The 21,506-nt window shown below is 43.4% G+C and overlaps 1 protein-coding gene across 1 annotated transcript in view; it reads left to right on the forward strand.

Annotated features, from left to right (window-relative positions):
• COL23A1 (collagen type XXIII alpha 1 chain) overlaps positions 1–21,506 on the forward strand; it is a 386,765-nt gene that overhangs the window by 13,972 nt on the left and 351,287 nt on the right. The window contains exon 3 of the mRNA XM_040241597.1: positions 12,863–12,929. Coding sequence (XP_040097531.1) covers positions 12,863–12,929 — 67 coding nt within the window. The remainder of the gene's footprint in view (positions 1–12,862; positions 12,930–21,506) is intronic.

Consider the following 21,506-nt stretch of genomic DNA (forward strand, 5'->3'; position numbering starts at 1 on the left):
GGATACCTCCTGAGCCCAGGATTCCTGCCCCGCCAGCCAGCCAAGCCTGTGGGAGCCAAGGACCTAGGCATCCTTGTCCTCTGGCTTTTGTTAGGTTATATGTGACATGTAGTGAACTCCATATATTTGAAATGTATAATTTGCTGCATTTTGACACATGTATACACCTGTGAGATCATCTCCACAGTCAAGATAGTGAACACGCCCAAGCCCATGACCCTCAAAACTTTCCCTCTTTCTTCCTTGAATTCTCTCCCTTCCATTCTTTCCCACCTGCCACCCAGGTATTGCTGATTTCTTTTCACAATTGATTAGTTTTCCTTTTTGTAAGATTTTTATATGAATGGAATCACACAGTATGCATTCTTTGGGGGTGGGGAGAGGAATCTGGTTTCTTTCACTCAGTATGATTATTGACTCTTTCTTGGATACTTTTGCATACATTGTTAGTTCGTTCTTTTCTGTTACTATTATTATATGGATTTGTCCATCCTAAAGGAGATCAGTCCTGGTTGTTCATTGGAAGGACTGATCTTGAAGCTGAAACTCCAGTACTTTGGCCACCTGATGCAAAGAGCTGACTCATTTGAAAAGACCTTGATGCTGGGAAAGATTGAGGGCAGGAGGAGAAGAGGACGACAGAGGATAAGATGGTTGGATGGCATCACCGACTCGATGGACATGAGTTTGAGTGAACTCTGGGAGTTGGTGATGGACAGGGAGGCCTGGAGTACTGCAATTCATGGAATCACAAAGAGTTGGACACAACTGAGTGACTGAACTGAACCACAATTTTTTATTGCTTTCACCTGTGAGTGGATATTTGGATTATTTCAGTTGGAAGCTATTACAAGTAAAGCAGCTATGAACATTCATGGACAAGTCTTTGTATGGAGTATACATTTCTTTGGGGTATAAATACCTTGGAGTAGAATGGTTCATTGTCTGATAGATGTGTGATTAACTTTTTAAGAAACTGCCAAACTCTTGTTCAAGACCATCTTATTATTTTACATTCCCACCAGCAGTATATGCAAGTTTCATTTGTTCATATAGTATGTCTCTTTTTTGGGAGGTGCTTTTAAGACTTTCTTTTTATCCCTGGTTTTAACCAATTAAATTATGTTATGCCTTGGTGTAGTTTCCTTCATGTCTATTTTGCCTAAGTTTTATTAAGATTCTTAAATCTGTGTGTTTTCCTCAAAATTTGAAAAATTTCTTGGCCATTTCTTCTTCAGATGCTTTTTTCTCCTCTCCTTTGTGGAACTCCAATTACATACATATAAGGCCACTTGAATCCAAAAGCTCACTGACATACTTTAATTTTAAAATAATTCTTTCTCTCTGTGTTCATTTTGGGTAGTTTCTATTACTGTTTACTAATCTTTTCCTCTGCAATGTTTCAGTTCAGTTCAGTCGCTCAGTCGTGTCCGACTCTTTGCAACCCCATGAATTGCAGCACTCCAGGCCTCCCTGTCCATCACCAACTCCCGGAGTTCACTCAGACTCATGTCCATCGAGTCGGTGATACCATCCAGCCATCTCATCCTCGGTCGTCCCCTTCTCCTCCTGCCTCCAATCCCTCCCAGCATCAGAGTCTTTTCCAGTGAGTCAACTCTTCGCACGAGGTGGCCAAAGTACTGGAGTTTCAGCTTTAGCATCATTCCTTCCAATTAGTCCTTTCTGACCTGTTTTCCATCTCAGACATCATAGTGTTCATCTCTAGAATTTCCATTTAGGTTGTTTAATATCTTTGATGTCTCTGCTTAACTTTTTGAACATAGACCACACAGTTCCAATCCTTGTTGTAAGGACTTTGTGTACTATGGCAGTTGTGGGTCGTTCTCAATTAACTGATTTTTTCTCCTTCTTATGGGGCCTATTTTTCCTGCTGATAATTTCTTATTATATGCCAGACATTATGAGTTTTACCTCTCTAGGTGCTGGAGAGTTTTATTTTTCTATCAATATTCATGAGCTTTGTTAGGTCATAGTTGTTACTTGGAAATAGTTTAATCTTTGGGGGGTTTGTTTTTAAGATCCATTAGGTGGAATCAGAGCTATATTTAGTGTAGAGCTGATTATCCCTTACCCCTGAGGCAGGACCCTTCTTGGTCCCCTGCTCAGTGTCATAACCAGTGCTCTTCCCAGCCCCGCATGAGACCTGGACACTGTTCCCTCTAATCCTTTCCTTGCCTCAGGTTGTCTCTTCACACACATGTGCCCTCTGCTGAATACCCAGTGAAGATGCTTGATGGCTTCCGTGGTTCTCTGTGTGCAGCTCTCACCTGCTGCTTGCTAAGTTGCTTCAGTCGTGTCCGACTCTGTGCGACCCCATAGACGGCAGCCCACCAGGCTCCCCCGTCCCTGGGATTCTCCAGGCAAGAACACTGGAGTGGGTTGCCATTTCCTTCTCCAATGCATGAAAGTGAAAAGTGAAAGGGAAGTCGCTCAGTCGTGTCCGACCCTTAGCATGGACTGCAGCCTACCAGGCTCCTCCATCCATGGGATTTTCCAGGCAAGAGTACTGGAGTGGGGTGCCACTGCCTTCTCCGCAGCTCTCACCTACCAGGCCCTTTGTTCTGCAAACTCTAGCTACTTTGGTATCCCTGGACTCCTAGCTGCCAGGTTCCACCTGTATCTCTTCTTGTGCCACAGCCTAGAAAACTCTTTCCAGGCAAGAAGCCAGAGTAGTTTTTTTTTTCTGTGTCTTTGAGGACCATTCTCCTTCCTTGCTTTATCTCAATATCTTCAAAACCATTGCTTCATATGTTTTGTTTGTGGGATTTTTTGTTGTTGTTGTTCTTGTTTGGATTTTTGACATTGTTTTAGGCAGGAGGGTAAGTCTAATCATTCCTACTCCATCTTGCCTAGAAGTAGAAAGCCGTGATATAGCTTTAAAGATTTTTTAGAATAATTTTAAACGTATGTAGAAATATTGTGGACTTCCCTCATAGCTCAGTTGGTCATCTGCCTGCAATGTAGGAGACCCAGGTTCAATTCCTGGGTCGGGAAGATCCCTTGGAGAAGGAAATGGCAACCCACTCCAGTATTCTTGCCTGGAGAATCCCATGGACAGAGGAACGTTGCAGGCTACAGTCCCCAGGATCACAAGAGTTGGACAAAACTTAGCAACTAAACCACCACCAGAAACATTGTACGTGAATACATAACCACAGTGCATGCATGCTAAGTCACTTTAGTCGTGTCCGACTCTGCAACCCCATGGACTGCAGCCCACCAGGCTCCTCTGTCCATGCATGGGATTCTCCAGGCAAGAATACTGGAGTGGGTTGCCATGCCATCCTCCAAGGGGTATTCCCAACCCAGAGACTGAACCCACATCTCTTATGTCTCCTCCATTGGCAGGTGGGTTCTTTACCACTAGCAGTACTTGCAAATCCCACATAACCATAGTACATTTGTCAAAAGTAAAAAATTATATGTGATGCAATACTCTGGAAGGCAGAATTCTAAGATTGCTCCTAAGCTTACCATTCCTTGTTGTACATACTTTGTATAATTCCCTCCCCATGAGTGTAGGCAGAACCTGTGATTATGATGATAAGACTGAGTTACTCAACCTATGATTGAGTTACTAATCAGTTAACTGGGTTAATTTAAAATTTTATCCTTGGTGGGTCTGAGTTAATTTAATTAGGTGAGTCCTTAAAAAAGATTGGACCCTTCCCTAAAGCATGAGAGGGTTTGTGGACAGGACCACATGGCAAGGAACTGGCAGCAGCCCCTAGCCAGCAGTTAGCAAGGACTGGAGGCCTCAGACCACAAGGAACCACATGAACTTGAAAGAGGACCCAGAGGTGCAGAAGCACTGAGTGACACATTGATTTTAGCCTTTTGAGACCCTGAGCAGAGAACCAGGTTCATCTGTAAATTTTTGTTTTTAAAAACTTCTAATTTGGTGGAAATCTGTTATGCAACAATGGAAAATGAATATGATTGCTATTAACTAAAAAGAACCAGGTCAAATTCATGAGTAACAATAACCTACTATTCATCTAGAAAGATCTCAATAAAAACTAGTGTGAAAAACAAAAGACTCATGTGAAGGCCAGCATGAAGCCATGGACCTCTCTCATTACCTCCAGTTTTCAGGGTGCATTTCACATTCTCATATTGTGGTTCAGTTGGAGACAGCTAGAATTCTGATCAAGAATGGATCTATTATATGAGAATATATTTGCAAAGTTTATATATGATGAGGATATAGTATCTAAATATGTAAAGGACTCATAGCTCAACAGTAGACAAACAACCCAATTTAAAAATGGACAAGCAGCTTGAACAGACATGTCCTCACACAAGATATGCAGATAGTCAGCAAGCACATGGAAAGGTGCTCAGCATCATTAGTCATTAGGGAAATGCAAGTCAAACCCATAATGAGATACCATTTCACATCCATTAGGATCCGTTAGTGAGAATGGATCTTCATACACTGCTGGTGGGAATGTTAATTGGTTCAGCCACTGTGGAAAATTTTGGTGGGTCTTCAAATTGTTAAATATGGAGTTACTATATGACCCAGCAATTCTACTCCTAAATATACACCCAAAAGAATTTTAAAGTATTCAAACAATGCACGCACTTACACTTATGTTCATAGCAGCACTTCTGACAATAGCCAGAAGGTGGAAACAGCCCACATGATCATCACGGAATATACGGATAAACGAAGTGTGGTATGTATATACAAACGTAGTACTGTAGTACTATTAAGCTGTAAAAGGAGCGAAGTACTGACACACGATGCGAAGTGAATGAATCTCAAAAACGTTTTGGTAAGTGAAAGAAGCCAGACACAAGAGGTCACATGTTGTGTGATTCTATTTCTGTGAAACACCAAAATTAGGTCAATCCATAGAGACAGAAAGCAGATTGGTGACTGAGACGAGGGAGGAAAGGGAAGCTACTGCTTGATGGGCACAGGACTTCCTTTTGGAGTAATGGTAATATGTTGGAACTAGATGGAACTCCGTAAAAGTGGTGGCTGCCCAACATTATAAATTCCCTAAAGGCCACTTAATTTTTCACTTTAAAATGGTTAACTTTATGCTATGTGAGTTTTGTCTTAACTTTTAAAAAACAATAATCTGTTATAGAAAATAGCAAAGTTATATCCTAATCAGTGGTGAGTGAAAGTTGCTCGGTTGTGTCCTACTCTTTGTGATCCCGTGGACTATATGGCCCATGGAATTCTCCAGGCCAGAATACTGGAGTGGGTAGCCTTTCCCTTCGCCAGGGGATCTTCCCAACCCAGGGATTGAACCCAGGTCTCCCACACTGCAGGTGGATTCTTTACCAGCCGAGCCACAATCAGTGGCTGCTGCTGCTGCTGCTGCTAAGTCACTTCAGTCGTGTCTGACTCTGTGTAACCCCATGGACAGCAGCCCACCAGGTTCTCCAGTCCCTGGGATTCTCCAGGCAAGAACACTGGAGTGGGTTGCCATTTCCTTCTCCAATGCATAAAAGTGAAAAGTGAAAGTGAATTCACCCGACTCTTCTCGACCCCATGGACTGCAGCCCACCAGGCTCCTCCGCCTGTGGGATTTTCCAGGCAAGAGTACTGGAGTGGGTTGCCATTCCCTTCTCCGACAATCAGTGGCAAGTGACTGTAATTCTGTTACCCATTTTTGTTAAGTCTTTATTGAATTTATTACAATATTGCTTCTTTGGTAACATTCTGTTTTTTGGCCCTGAGGCATGTGGGATCTTAGAATTTTAGCTCCCCGACCAGGGAGCCAACCTGCACCTCCTGTATTGCAAGATGAAGCCTTAACCACTGGACCACCAAGGACCTGTACCCATTTTTTAAGTGAACCACAGACTGCATTTAGGTCTTCTCGCCAGTTTTTCTTCTAATGTTCTTCTCCTATTCCAGGACCCCATCCAGGAGACCACATTGCATTTAGTTGTCTTATCTTTCCAACCTATGACGCCTGCTCAGTCTTTTCTTGTTTTTTTATGACTTGGACAATTTGAAGTCATATTGGTCAGGTATTGTGTAGAATGTCGCTCAATTTGGACTAGTGTGATGCTTCTCATGATTAGACTGAGTTCTGAGTATTTGGGGAAAATACCAATCGGGTGGATGGCCATTGTCACGACATCATGTCAGTGGTCTGTGATGTCAACATGACCTATCACTGTTGACATTAACCTTGATCACTTGATTAAAGCGGGATATGCTAAATTTCTCCATTATAAACTTACTGTTTTCCTTTTCCTACTCTACATTTTGGAATTAAGTTCCTAAGTCCAGGCCATACTCAAGGAGAGGGGAGTTTAGCTCTACCTCCTGGAAACAGAAGTATCTACATATACTACTTAGAATTGTTCTGTAAGAAAGATTCGTCTCTTTCCCCTATTTGTTTATTTATTAACCCAATCATTTATATCAAGATGGACTCATGGGTATTTAATTTGTTATTTGGATTTTAATTCAATAGTACATCCTTTATTTTCTTGCTTAAATTGTTCCAGCTTCGGCCATTCTGAATTCTTTCACTTTGTCCTGTTTCTTTGATGTACCTGCCCCTCCCACCCTTAAAGTGTTTCCTTATTTTTTGATACTACAAGATACTCCATGCTTGTCTTATATTTTTCCTGCCCTGGCTCTAGAAGCAGTCATTTCTCCGAGGAGTCATGGTTCTTTTCATTGGAGAATGGTATTTAGAAACCAAGATCTGGGTGCTGAATATGCTTATTGCTACTAGGGTGTCATTGGTTGTAGGTCTTCTCTGCAAACAGCAGAGGCACAAAGAGTACATGTGTACTCTTTTATATTCACGTAACTGTAATTATTTCTCTATGCATCTGTCTGTGTATATAACATAAGCATGACCTCATAGTGATGTCTCTGACCAATCCAACACCACGCTGTTCATTTTAGCTTTCCCCATTTGCTTATTTGTAACTTCTTTCTCAGACAGTGAGAAACCTGACTCCATTACCCATAGTTTATCTACTTATTTGCTCAACCCCAATATATATGCATAGTAACTTCAAAATTGCCACCTTATACCCCTGTGTGAAACAATTATACCTACCAGAGTATTGCCTTTCTGGGCAGTTCCTTTGGTCTTCAGCCCACAGTTCTCAGTTGAAACACTATTTTGCAAAGTGACTCAGGTCAGCTGCGTGTTTTTCCCAACTACTTTCAGTGAGGTTATATCATGTAATTTTAATATAGTTACATTAATTTGTCTCAGCCTGCATTCCATCCTGGACTTTTTCAACATCCTAGTTGATTTTTTTAAAAATTTGTATCCATTACGGTTTCCTCTTTGCGATGTATGGGCCAATAGTTTTTGACAAACGCATGGAGTATACCCATCATCCCAGCACCATACAGAACAATTCTCTCACCTCGCAGCTCCTCCATGAGTCTTTTTGTGCTTCATTCTCCTGCTCCCTCAGTCTTTGGCAACTATTGACCTAATTTTTGTCTCTGTCATTTTGTATGGCTTGGATTTTTCACAGCAACTCTTTTTTATTAGACATGAAAAGTGCTTGTAAACAGAGGTTGTTTTACTTTGTGATTGAAGTTAGTCGACACCAGGGTTCTAGTCCAGTCCTGACTCTTACATTCCCCTGAGTCTCAATTTTCTCATCTGTAAATGAGTCTAAAGCTTGTCCTAGCTTCATGGGGTTCTTGGGAGGACTCAATAAGATAACAGTTGTTGGCACAGTGCCTGGCACATAATAAGTAATCAATAAACTTGATGGTGATGATACTTTATATTTGTTACCCTTATCATCACCAAAGTCATCATGACCATGGTGGGATGTTAAAAAAAGACTGTTAAAGAGAACAGGATATGCTGCTCTCTTGAGTTGCTGGTGGTTATAAGAATGTACATATGGGCCCTTCCCTACAGGGGTTGGAAGGAAGGCAGAGAGGATGTGAGTATAGCAGGGCTTTGATCTTCTGCAAGCCTTCCTCTGGTGTTTGTGGTGCCTGTGTGTTTTATCAGGGTTGATCCTGAAATTAGGGCTTCCTGAGAAGACAGAATCATGTATGTCACTCAAAAATTGCCCTAGGCAAGGAAATTTTAGGGCTTCATTTTGGCTTTTCTCCTCCCCAGGATTTTTTTTTCCCACTGAGAAGATATTACAGCGTGGAAAAAACTTTTTAAAAAGTAAATCACCATGATCCATACACCCAAGTGGGTAGATGTTTTGGTAGTTGCTGCCATCCCATGGCTGCATTTTTACACAGATGTAAACATTATTTATTGTATCATAAACATTTTTCTGTGTTGCTACATAGTTTTCATAATGATTTTTCATGAAGATATGACAGTTTCATGATGGGGATTCATCATCCTTCTCTAAAATATACCCACTGTTTTGCAGTGCAACAAATCATGAATATAATTTTTTTACTCCTAATGATTAATTTCCTTGGGATATATTTCCTAGAGTAGGAATTTTCTGTCAAAGGATAGGAATGCCTTTGTGGCTTTATTTGTAGCATTTTGCAGAAATATAATATAATCCTTCTTGTATATTAATCTTTATTTCATCAAAAGGCAGCTGTTCAGGGATGTGATCAAATAACTGATGCAGTGTTTGAGACTAATGCTTCAATAGATCACTGATAAATTTTACCATCAGAAAATTTGGAAACCATGATTTTCCCTGATTAATTTTCTCCCAGCTCTCACCACCCCTTCCCCCAACTCCAAGTTCTCCTCAGTTCTTTCAGAGGGAACTCCCAAAGTCTTGAGTCTTTTCTCAGAAATTCATTCTTTATTTACTTTTGGAGTTAGGACTTGTTTGCATATGTAAAACCAAGACCATATTGTTTGCAGATGCTGGGGTATGTATAAAAAGTTGAGGCTTTTGAGTCATTTTTACAAACCAGGACACAAAAGATTTTCTCAGGAATTTAAAGAAAAGGCATTGAAATAAAGATTATGGGATTGAGTTTCTAATACAGACATTTCACTTTTTTGTTCCTAGTTAGGTTGTTTCAACTCCAGAGTTAGGGACTCTAAAATGGGAAAAGAGTAGAGGACTAAGAGATAAAGTTTTGCAGATTCACCATCTAATCCAGAAAGACAAATGCCCAGAAGGAGTTAGAATAAATAACGAAACAAAAACTCAATCAGTTATTTGTGATCCCATCTACTAGCCTTAACAATACATTTTTTCCCCTTTCTTCAATAGGTTTCTGTTTAGTTTTTGTTTGAAGATAAGAGTAGCTTAAAAGTAATTGTGTTTCCTATCAGCATTTGATAAAGTCCCCTTCCCATCGGGGAGCTGCCCAGATGTGATGGCACTTGTTGAAAGCGAATTGTTTTTTAGCATTAAATGCTTTTGTTACTGAAAAAAAGGAAAAAAAGAGTGTAGCTTCTAGTCTTTCTAGAAATGATAAAAACAGATGAGAATTTCTGGTTCAAATTGACTGGCTTAAACTAAAAGCCTGGATTATCTATCCAAGTGAATTTTGAAATCTGTAATAGTACCTGCGAGTACAGTGAGGGGAAAGTGAGTTCTGAGGCCCTGATCTTGTGCCTGCATCTGTGGCATTCCAGTTCAGTGAGGGTGGGCGTGGCCAGGAGGCTTCAGAGTCCAGTGGGCATGGGGAGGTGGGGGTGGGAGAGGTGTCTGCTGCTGCTGCTGCTGGTGTCACTTGCCTGGTAGGAGACTGTGACAGCTGTGGGAAGACTTCTTTAGGTTCTCCACCACCCCGGGCTGCTCTCAGGGTGGCTCTGAGCCAGGTGGGCAGTTCTAGGCAGAGGGCATCAGGTTTGAGCAGGAGTGAGTGACAGGTGGGAGTCTGGAGCTGAGAACCTGGGGCCAAGAGGCAAGCCAAGGCCTTTGGTTGGTGGGAGGGAGGGGATGGCACTTCAAAAGGTGTGGGGAGGATAGAGAAGTTTTGTCGTGGTACTGCTTTCACAAACACCTCTATCACAGGGTTCATAATCGTATATCCTCCAGTTCTCTAAAACCTTGACCTTAACTCCAGCTCTTGTCAGTTTCAGTCTTTGTGGCCCATCTGGAAAGTGAGGGTGAGGCTAGTAGGTTGGAGTGGAGGTGGAACTTAAAAAGTGCTTTGTAGGGACCAGAGCCTACCCTGATTATGTTTTTTATCTCAGGCTCCTGGTGCTCGGCTGTTCAGCCCCATTTATTGATTGACTGATGGCTGTGGCCACATGGCTTGCGGCATCTTAGTTCCCTGACCAAGGATTGAACCTACGCCCTCAGCAGTGAAAGTGAAGAGTGCTAACCACTGGACTTTCAGGGAATTCTCTATTCAGCCCCTTCTTGTGTGAAATTTCCAGGCTTGGTGGTCAAGGGCTCAAAACTGAGAGTGCCTTTCTTACTTCCTCTAAAACAGTGATTTAAAAATTATATTTTCGTTTGTTTGCTGTGCTATTTTCCAGGCCTTGTACTTGCATTTTTAAATTTTTATTGTTGAGAAAAATTACATTTTAAGGTTTGAACCTTCAGTAACCCTTTTAGTGGTGGTATGCATTTTTAACTCAAGTTAACACATTTGGGATTTGCTTTGCTTTATATTTAGGAAGTTGTTTTGTTTTGTTTTGTTTTCCCAAGAAAAAGGTTAATACTTTGTATATTCTTGTCAAGACTCAAGTCTTGGCTAGTTTTGGAATTATGGGTTATTGCTTCACTCCCCTAAATCCAGATATGGGATTGGGGATTAATTTCTTAGTTTTTCCAAGCTTGTGTCGCCTGTGACGCAGGGACAATAATTCAGTCCTCACATAAGGTGATGATAATGCCAGGGCTGTACTGTGAGTTGTCATAGTAGCAGAGCTGGGCCTTTTGACTACATGTCTATGGTAATTCTTTTCCCTTCAGCCAAATGTAGCACAGGGCTGGGCATGTGTAGAGATTCTTGTTAAATTGTACTAAACCAGATTTCCTAGGCCAAGGTAAGAAAGAAGGAAAATATCATCAGGTTGCATTAAGCCTAAGCCAGTGGGTCTGAAGCCTATGGGCTAGAGGGGCTGCAGCCAAGGGGGCTTTGGGGTTCCTTGAGGTTCAGTGGGGGTGGTCTCTGGATCAGGGATAGCTATTAGGAGTAAGCTTTTTTTTTAAATTATTTATTTTTAATTGAAGGATAATTGCTTTACAATATTGTGTTGGTTTTTGCCATAAAGAAACATGAATCAGTCATGGGTACACATATGTCCCCTCACTCATGAAACTCCCTCCCACCCTCTTTCCACCCCTCTAGGGTGTTACAGTGGAGAAGGAAATGGCAACCCACTCCAGTATTCTTGCCTGGAGAATCCCAGGGACAGAGGAGCCTAGTGGGCTGCTGTCTATGGGGTCGCACAGAGTCGGACACGACTGAAGTGATTTAGCAGCAGCAGCAGCAGGGTGTTACAGAGCCCTGGTTTGAGTTCCTTGAGTCATACAGCAAATTCCCATTGGCTATCTCTTTTACATAGGGTAGTGTGTATGTTTCCATACTCTCTCCATTCACCCCACCCTCTCCTTCCTCCCCACTTCCCACATCCGTAAGTCTGTTCTCTATGTTTGTGTTTCCACTGCTACGCTGCAAATAGGTTCATCAGTACTATCTTTCTAGATTTCATATATATGCATTAATATACGATATTTGTTTTTCTCTTTCTGACTTACTTCACCCTGTATAATAGGCTATAGGTTCATCCATCTCATTAGAACTGACTCAGATGTGTTCCCTTTAATGTCTGGGTAATATTCCATTGTATATATGTATCATAGCTTCTTTATCCATTCATCTGTTGATGGACATCTAGGTTGCTTCCATATCCTAGCTACTGTAAATAGTTCTGCAATGAACATTGGGGTACATGTGTCTGTCTCAATTTTAGTTTCCTCAGGGTATATGCCTAGTAGTGGGATTGCTGGGTCATATGGTAGTTTTGTTCCTACTTTTTAAAGGAGTCTTCATACAGCCTTCCATAGTGGCTGTATCAATTTACATTTCCATCAAGAATTAATATTGAAAAAGACTATATCACTAAATGCAATCTACAGATTCAGTGCAATCCCTATCAAATTACCAATGGCATTTTTCACAGAACTAGAGCAACAAATTTCACAATTAGTATGGAAACACAAAAGACTCTGAATTGCCAAAGCAATCTTGAGAAAGAAGAATGGAGCTGGAGGAACCAAGCTTCCTGACTTCAGCCTATACTACAAAGCTACAGTCATCAAGATAGTATGGTATTAGCACAAAAGCAAAAATATAGGCCAATGGAATAAGATAGAAAGTCCAGAGATAAATCTGTATACCTGTGAGCACCTTATCTTTGACAAAGGAGACAAGAATATAAAATGCAGAAAAGATAGTCTCTTCAGTAAGTGGTGCTGGGAGAACTAAACAGCTTTGTGTAAAAGAATGAAATTAGAACACTTCCTAACACCATACACAAAGATACACTAAAAGTGGATTAATTAAGGTTAATTAATTTAGATTAAGACTTGATGTAAGACCAGAAACTATAAAACTCTTACAGAAGTAAGTTTTGATTGGCCCTGCCTGGCCTCCCTCTGCTCTAGCCTCCTGTCTTCACACCAGGGACTGCAGGTCCCTTTATCATTCCCAGACTTATATTTGAAAAAGTTACAAAGCAGAAACCTGCCACTTTCTATTCAAGGGCTCCCAAGTAATTGCTTAGTGTTTATTTCTGTTTCTCCTCCCATTCTAAACCTGCCTATAGAATTTAATGATCTTTTAAAAGCTGTTCTTGAGAGTACCAGCACCAACACTGTAGATCTTTCACATATTGGCTTTTGCTGATTTTTCCACTGCTACCCCATGTCGTCTGAAACTCATCCTTATTTTTCCCCCCTTTTCTTCCTGATTCAGAAGTTGGAGGGACCAGTCAAGCTCCGGACAGTTCGAGAAGCACCGACAGACTGTGTCTGCCCCCCAGGTAAGTGGATGTTCAATCCTTGCTGGCTCCTGACTTCTAGAGACCTTGCCTTCTCTCTCCTGTCTGCTCAAAACTGCCAAAGCCATGGTCAAGAGAATCATCTCAGGTTTCAGGCTATCTATGGTACCTTGTGGATCATCCTTTCTTCCTACATCTTCGGCGGTAGGTGTGTCATAAATATTCAGGCAAAATTAACTGGCTTGGTTAGATAAGGACAGTGGTATTGGTGGAGAAGCTAAAAACTCTTTGAGATGACTAATAATAAAGGCTCAAATGCTAGGAAAGTAGCAGCCATCCCTTTTTAAAGATGGAGAAATAAGCATGAACCATCCACACAGTGTTAACATTGTGTTCTCAGCTCTGTTTCAAACATAAGGGGGAAGATAGAGGGAATAATGGTAGAGGAAGAGGAAAGGAGCTGTAAACATGGTCTGATTTGTTCAAATAATCATGTCTCTTGGATTTGGGGGGTATAGACCAGGATGGCTGTGACTAGAAATGAGGATTTGTGGGTTCCTAGTCCATGTGACTCAAATCCTGATCCATATTAGGTCTTCTGGTTGTCCTTATTAGAGCTCTGCACATATTATGATTGAGAATTTAGGGTGTAGTCTCAGCCCCACTGTGTTCAGGGTGTAAACTAATCCTCTCATAGAAGCGTGTATAATACCAGTGAGTGAGTGAAAAATCATAACATTTCCCAGACGTCTCACCATGCCAGACAAGGTGAGAGAACACAGGAGCTGAACCCAGGTGCCCTATTCCTTGCTATCATGCCTTCCATTAGACAGATTGCTTGGCGTTTCTGAAGCCATTTCACCTGGTCCAGAAACTAAGCTTGCTGCTTTTGCTGCTAAGTCACTTCAGTCGTGTATGACTCTGTGCAACCCCATAGACGGCAGCCCATCAGGCTCCCCCGTCCCTGGGATTCTCCAGGCAAGAACTGGAGTGGGTTGCCATTTCCTTCTCCAGTGCATGAAAGGGAAAAGTGAAAGTGAAGTCGCTCAGTCGTGTCCGACTCCTAGTGACCCCATGGACTGCAGCCCACCAGGCTCCTCCGTCCATAGGATTCGCCAGGCAAGAGTACTGGAGTGGGGTGCCATTGCCTTCTCCAAACTAAGCCTACCGATGGTTATTATCTCCAGGTTGGGAGATGCCCTGAGATTTGTACAAAGGTGGACCTGTGCTGTGGAAATTCAGTCTCTGGGGACCCAGTGGGAGTTGAGCTTGAGCTAGCCTTTAATAGGAACTCTGAGAAGGAAATGGCAATCCACTCCAGTATTCTTGCCTGGAAAATCCCATGGACTGAGAAGCCTGTCAAGCTACAGTCCATGGGGTCTCAAAGAGTCGGACATCACTGAGCGACTTCACTTTCACTTTCTTTCTGAGATTTTAATAGGACAGAAAAGGACATGATAAGTAATGACATCATGAGCAGATCAGGAAGTCAGAAGTTGCAATTCAATGGGGGAAAAAAATTTCAGTTACATCAATGAATTTCTGGCTGATCTTCAAAATGTATAAAATAATCCCTTTGTTCCTTCCCTGTCCTTCCTGAGTATTGTATGGATGTAAAATCATGTGAATTATGTAGAGGAGATTTTTAAAAACTAGGAGTCACTGGGAATTCCCTGGTGATCCGGTGGTTGGGACTCAGCGCTCTTACCGCTGAGGGCCTGGGTTCAATCCCTGGTTGGGGAACTAAAAGCCCACAAGCTGAGCAGCGTGGCCAAAAACAAACAAACAAACCTGGGAGTCACAGTGCATTTATGAAACTTGAAATCAGTTATGTGGGTTGTAGCCAGTGTTCTGAAATTTTGAACTAGCAGAGACTGGAATAGAAATATTGAGGTTTTTGTTTCGGCTATTTATATTTGCAATTGCCAGTGTGAAATGGGTTCCTTGCTGTGGGTTGCTGACTGAAAGTTTGAAAACCATCGATACAGATGATAGATGGAGAGGGAGAAGGGAGGCAGTGAGGGGACATGGAGCTCCCAAATATATCTAAACCAGGTCCAAGTCTTGGCCAGCCATTCACTGTTTGTATCAGTAAATGATTCCAATACTGGAGTGGGCTCTGCAGGCTTTTTTGACGTTGTGGAGGAAATACAGGTCAAAGGCCAGGACCTGGAGACAGTCTTGTGTCCTGTCTTCCCCCAGGGACCCCTGACCCACCAAGAAAGTCTCTTGTATGAGCATGGAGGCTGAAAGCTAGTCAGAACCATGGTGACCTGCCCTTCTCTCCGGGCATCTCTGTGCTGTCATTCATTGTCCGGGGGGCTTGTGGCTGTACCCAGACCATCCTGGCAGGTGAGGCTAGCATAGCCCAGAGGGTGTGGCGTCACAGCCTGTCAGGCCCCAATGCACACCCATGTCCGCATCTGCTTTTTCTCTCCTGTCATCTTGAGCTGGAGGATTGATCTGAGCCCTTCAGACTAGAACCTTTTATCAGTGTGAAACCCCATAGGCTAGCACATTCACCTCTGCCGTGAGAAGCAAAAAGACCTTTCCCTCCAATCCCAGAAGCCTTAACTCATTCCCTTTCTCTCTGGCTCTGATCTGCCCTCCAGAATTTTGGCGTCTGGCCACGGAGACCACCCTCTGTAACTTGGATCCCTGTCTCATTTGAGATGCCCACGGATCTCCCGGCCCCAGTTCCTTCCCACGGCTCAGGGGACAGTGTAGTCTTTTGTCAGATCCTAGGATACAGCAGGCAGATAAGGCAGGCCAGAGAAGGGGGCGGCTCTTCTGTGTGTATTGCCCATTGTGAAGTGGGTGCGCGCAGAGCTCTGGGGCTGAAAGGAGGGGTAGGCTTTGGGCTGGAAGGTCAAGATTCTTCTCTTACTGGAGTCAGTGGTGGGATGAGTGACTGAACTGTGCTCTGAACTAGCCCTGTGACCTCAGGCAAGTGAGAGGCCCTTGAACTCTTTGTCTATAAAACAATATAGCTGAGGTTGAATTGTGTCCCCCCAGAAGATACGTCCCATTCCTAACCCCTGATCCTGTGAATGTGATCTTACATGGAAATAGGGTCATTGCAGACATAATGAAGTATCTTGAGATGAGGTCATCCAGGATTTAGAGTAGGCCCCCAAACCAATGACGAGTGTTCTTATAAGACACAGTGGTTTAAGCGATTTGAGACACAGAAACACCCAGAGGAGAAGTCCATGGGAAGATGGAGGCAGAGGCCAGAGTGATGCTTCTTCAAGCCCAGGAAAAGCCAGGATTGTCAGCAGCCACAGAAATGGGAGAGAGGCATGGATGCAATTCTCCCTAAGAGCTTTCAGAAGGAGCTAGCCCTGCCAACACCTTGATTTTGGACTTCTGACCTCCAAAACCATGAGAGAGTGGGTTTCTGTCATGTTAAGTCACCTTGTTTGTGCTCATTGGTTGTGGCAGCCTCAGGAAACTAAAATAAATGGGACTATTAATCACTCTAATTATGAAGTTGCTGAGATGATCAAAATGTAAGGGACAAAGGAGCTTCCTGCACCACCAGGTGTGAATCAGGCGTGTGGGGCTGCCACCTAGGAGCCCCCTGATGCTGCTGTTTCTCATATACCTGCCCCAGAAGAGACTTCTCTTCCTTCAGCAGAGAGCTCCCGGCTGTAGATTCATGTAGCTTACCTGTGTCCCTAGGGATTCCAGTATCTTCTTTTCTTATGTTACTTATGTACTTAAATGTTTTAAAATGTGTTTAAAGTTTTAAAATGTTTATTTTTGAATAGAAAAATAATATGTGTACTACAAGTACTACAAAATATTACATGTGAAAAATAATTCCCCTCCCCTTTTCTGCCCTGTTTCTCCTGCTCCCCTTTCCAGGGGCCCTTTACCCATTTGCTGAGGTCCTTTTGAGCAGTCCTTTGCAATAGAACTTTCTGTGATGATGGAGATGTTCTTCCTCTCTGCTAATATAGCAGCTACTGCTAGCCACGTGGGGCTATCAAACACCTGAAATGTGGCTACTATAAGTGACGGACTGAATTTATAATTTTTGTTTCAGAATGGATAAACAAGGTCCTAATGTATAGTGTTATAAATAAGCCCTAATGGGAAAGAATATTGAAAAAGAATGTATGAGTGTGTGTAACTGAGTCACTTTGCTATCCAATAGAGAGTAGCACAACATTGTAAATCGACTGTACTTAGATTTTACAACAGCTTGTTTAATCTTAAGTTGCCATGTGTGGCGGGTTGCTATAGAGCTGGACAGCTCAGTTTTTGAGGTCATTTAGATCCATTTCAGTGAGTAGCTCCCCTCTTGGTTTTAGGCAAATATGTTGTCCCTGTGTTGCCTTCTCGGTTTAGTTTCCCTCTGAGATGATCTGAATTAGTCCATGGATCAGAGAGCAACGCCGCCTCGTTTTGGGTTAAATGAGGAATCCTATCAGGCTGTTGGGCAGTCCTATGAGGTGCCGGGCCAGTCCTCCCCACCCCAGGGACATTTGAGTTGTTTCCCATCCTGTGTTCTTACAGACCGTCCTTCAAGGAAGTGTTGGGTGGGAAGGAGGCTTGTTGTCTTGCCCTCTCCTCTGCCTTCCTCTCGCTCTGTACTGAAAGTCATCACAAGGGAGGAACTGCTGCAGGGCTTTAGGTCACTGCGCTGAAAGGACAGGAGCCCTCAGTCTGTTTGGGGAGCTCCCTTCCCAGAGCAGCAATTCTGGAATGTTGCAGGAAGGGCAATGGCAGAGGTGGCCCCAAAGTCGCCTCTGTGGGAGACTTGGGCACCACCTGGTCCCCACTGTGCTGTGAACACGTGAGCATCCCAAGGGATGGGTCGGGACTGGCACCCTAGAGCCTGAGAGGCCTGGATTTGACTCTAGACTCTGCCACTTGAACAGCTGCTGTGTAGGTGCGGCCTGCACCTCCTGGACATATGGACCATTCTGGTGTAAAAGCTCCTTGCATTAACTAGCTCTTTTAATTATGTTAAAACAAAGAAACAAAGAGGAAACATATTAGCTCATACAACTGGAATGAAGAGATTAGAGATAGAGTAGAGGTCAGGTATATCTGGGTTCAGGGGTTTCTCTCCATCTCTCAGGCTCTTCCCTGTGTCATTTTCAGACACCATCTCCTTGGAGTGGGAAGGTGGCTACTAATGGCCCCAGCAGTAGATCAGACCTTTTGAGCAACCCCAGCAGGTAGAGTATTCCCCATTCTCAAAGATGGCAGCATTGAGGAATGCGGAGTGTTATGGGCTGAATTGTATCCTCCCCAAATTCATATATTCAAATGCTTACCCCCCCCAACCTCCCCCCCCCTGCAATAGTACCTCTTAAAATATGACTGTATTTGAGATGGAGGTCTTTAAAGAAGCAGATAAGATAAAGTGCGGCCATTAGGGTGGGCCCTCATCCACTAGGACTGGTGTCCTTGTAAGAAGAGATTGGGGCCCAGACACTTACAGAAGGAAGATGACATGAAGTCGGGAGAAGATGGCCATCTACAAGCCAAGGAGAGAAGCCTCAGCAGAAACCAACTGCTGACTTCTTGATCTCTGACTTATAACTTCCAGAATTGTGAGAAAATAGATTTCTGTTGTTTAAGTCACCCAAACCGTGGTACTTAGTTTTGATAGCCCAAGCAGACTAATACAGGGAATTAATGTTGCTGACTGGGCTTCCCAGCTGGCAATAGTGGTAAAGAACCCACACCTGCCAATGCAGGAGATGGAAGAATGGCGGGTTCAGTCCCGGGGTCGGGAAGACCCTGCTGGAGGAGGGCAAGGCAAGGCAACCCGCTCTAGTGTCCTTGCCTGGAGAATCCCATGGACAGAGGAGCTGGTGGGCTATAGTTCATGGGGTTGCAAAGAGCTGGACACGACTGAAGTGACTTAGCACGCATTGTTGCTGGGTACGGAGTTTACATTTGGAAAGACGGGAAAGTTCTGGAAAATGGATAGTGGTGATGGTTATACAACACTGTCAATGCATTAAATGCCATGAAATTGTGCACTTTTAAGTGGTTAAAATAGTTATTAAACTTTGTCTATGTTTTACCATGATTAAAGAAAGACGTCCCAGGGCTCATCCTGATTTGCTGGCTTGGGGCAGATACCTCTCCCTGAACTAATTGCTGTGCCTGGAGAACGGGACACATTGATTGGCCAGGTGTGGGTCAGGTGACCACCCTTTGGCCTGAGGGCAGGCTGGTGTTGGGGGGGTTGACACTAGCAGAATCATGTGGGCTGAGAGTGGGAAAGGGTGGTTACCTCAAGGACAATTAGGGTGCTGTTCTCAGAAAAAGAAGGGGTATAGCTGGGTAGACACAAGTAATATACAACCACATTGGTCCTGCTTCTGGGGGCAGCTGGCCAGACGTGTCCAGGAGCTCCTCAGCAGGGACCCCAGGTTTGACAAGAGATTTGCTTCTACTTCAAGCACGTAAGTCTTGTCCCTCTGTTGAACTGGTCCAACAGACAGTGCGGCTCTGTGATCAAACACTTGAATTTTGGACCCAGACTGCCTGATTCAAATTCTTTGTCCCTTACCAACTCCATGACCTCCTGTTGCTTCAGTTTTTCATTCTGTGAAGTGGGGTTTCTAATAGTCCCTACCTCATGGACTCATGCAGGACTGAATGAGCTTGAAGAGACTTTGTAACAGGGCCTGGCACTGCTTCCTGAAAGTGAGTTGGTGGTTAGGAACCCAGATCCCTTACCCCAAGGCCAGGCCAGATCCACTGTGTGCAGCCTCTTACCTTCCTGATTTTCACCGATGTCAGTCAGGGCTGAAAGATAGGGAGAAGGCGACTCAGAGTTGGCAGTTGGCTGGGAATATTCTAGAGGGAAACAACAGAAGCCTGGCAGACTTTCTTGGCATGTTCTTCTGGGACGCGGTGAGAAAATGCTAGTGACAGAGCCCAGAAGTAGGGAACTGGAAAGGAAAAGAAAACCTGTGGCCCACGAACTCTTGTCAGCCACTAATGGCGTATGAAAGACCTCATCATGCCAAACATGGAGCTCCACACAGTTTGCACTGGTTTTTAACTGGGCTCAACCTGCCCTAGAGAGTACTAGGAACTTTTCAGAAAAACAGTTAATAGTTTTCATTTCCTTGTTGTGCCTTTTGTGTCCTTGCATAATATCCCAGAGGTATGGCATGTGGTTTCCAAATGACAGGCACTGCGCTTGCAGTGTAGGTTTCCAGAAATTAATAAGCAGATTAATCAGAGTTAGAAATTGGCTGGTCTGTGAAAATGTTTGGAAGTTTGAGCAGAGGAATGAAACTGCTTAGGAAAGCATGAAGTTCAATGGGGAAGTGATACAAATCCTGGTACATTCGCAAATGTCACATAGCGGAGCATAAATGGTTAGAGTTACTCTGTTCATCCTGTTTACTGTATTAGTTGGCTTAGGAACTTGCTTCTTGTACTTTGAAGCAAAAAGTTTCTATCCCCTTTGAGTTATTTCTTATTTGTAAATTTTAAAAATGATGCTTTTTTTCAACTTGTTAAATCCTCATTGACTTGTGTTTATGGTAAAACTAAGTAGCTTAATGGCAGTTTATCCCACTATTCACACTGTACAAAGTTGAAGAAGATAACTTGTGTGTCTGATTTTTTTTTTCTGCCAGAATTCCCTGGAGAATTCATTCATTTGTTCGTTCATTCATCTCTCTCTACCCCCAATTTTGTGTTTGTCCTGTGGGTGACATTGTCTGAGATTGTTAGAGGACTTGCAGACCCAGTTGTTAGAGGGAAAAAGTCCCAGAGAAATTAAAAGAAGGGAGAGATCACCTCAGATCAAGGAGACCTGGGGGAGAGATGACAGTTGGGCAGGGTTTTGAAGACTTGTTCGCATCTTAGCCATCTAGGATTGGGGACACATTCCACAAGGTCTGGCAGCCTGAGCAGAGGCAGAGGGGAGCTCTGGGAATGTCAGGAATTCTGTTTGGTTGGAGGGTGGTGAGGGTGGGTCTTGATTATGGAGGGATGTAGGCTTCGTTCCATGGGAGATGGTTGAAGGTGTGTCAGTAGAGTCCAGCTTTAAGAGGAGGACTATAGAAACAGCATGGTGGATGAACTGGACCGCATCACCCACCAAGAGGGTGCTCAGGATGAGGCTGGTCTTGTCTTGCTGCCCTACGCATCCCCTGAGCCTAGAACAGTGCTGGAGTATGAAAGAGGGATGACAAATATCTGCTGAATGGCTCCCCTGGAGGAGAGGTCATGGGAACTTGAATGAGGGCCACGAGAGTTGATGGCAGGGAACAGCTGTGAGAGGCACTGGGCCGTGGGGTGGACAGAGCTCACAAACAGGATGGACGGGCACTGGAGGGAACAAAGATACCCGAAGCTTCAAGCCCGGGGGAGGAGATATCCTGAACAGAAACAGGAAATCCCCAAAGAGGGATATAGAAGGGAAGATGATAGTTTTAGACAGTGATCTTATGAAACCAATTTGTAGATCCACTAATGGATGGAAGAAAATAATTAAAAGTCTTCTCTTAAGGCATTGTCTAGCCACTCTGAACCTATTAATTATAAAATATACTGTGTCCTATAAATAAAGGTCTTGAGGTTTAGCCATATGTTGACCATTGGGAGTTGAAGATTTTTTGTGACCAC

This window comes from Oryx dammah, unplaced genomic scaffold (genome assembly GCF_014754425.2).
Source record: "Oryx dammah isolate SB20612 unplaced genomic scaffold, SCBI_Odam_1.1 HiC_scaffold_5, whole genome shotgun sequence".
Classification (NCBI taxonomy): domain Eukaryota; kingdom Metazoa; phylum Chordata; class Mammalia; order Artiodactyla; family Bovidae; genus Oryx; species Oryx dammah.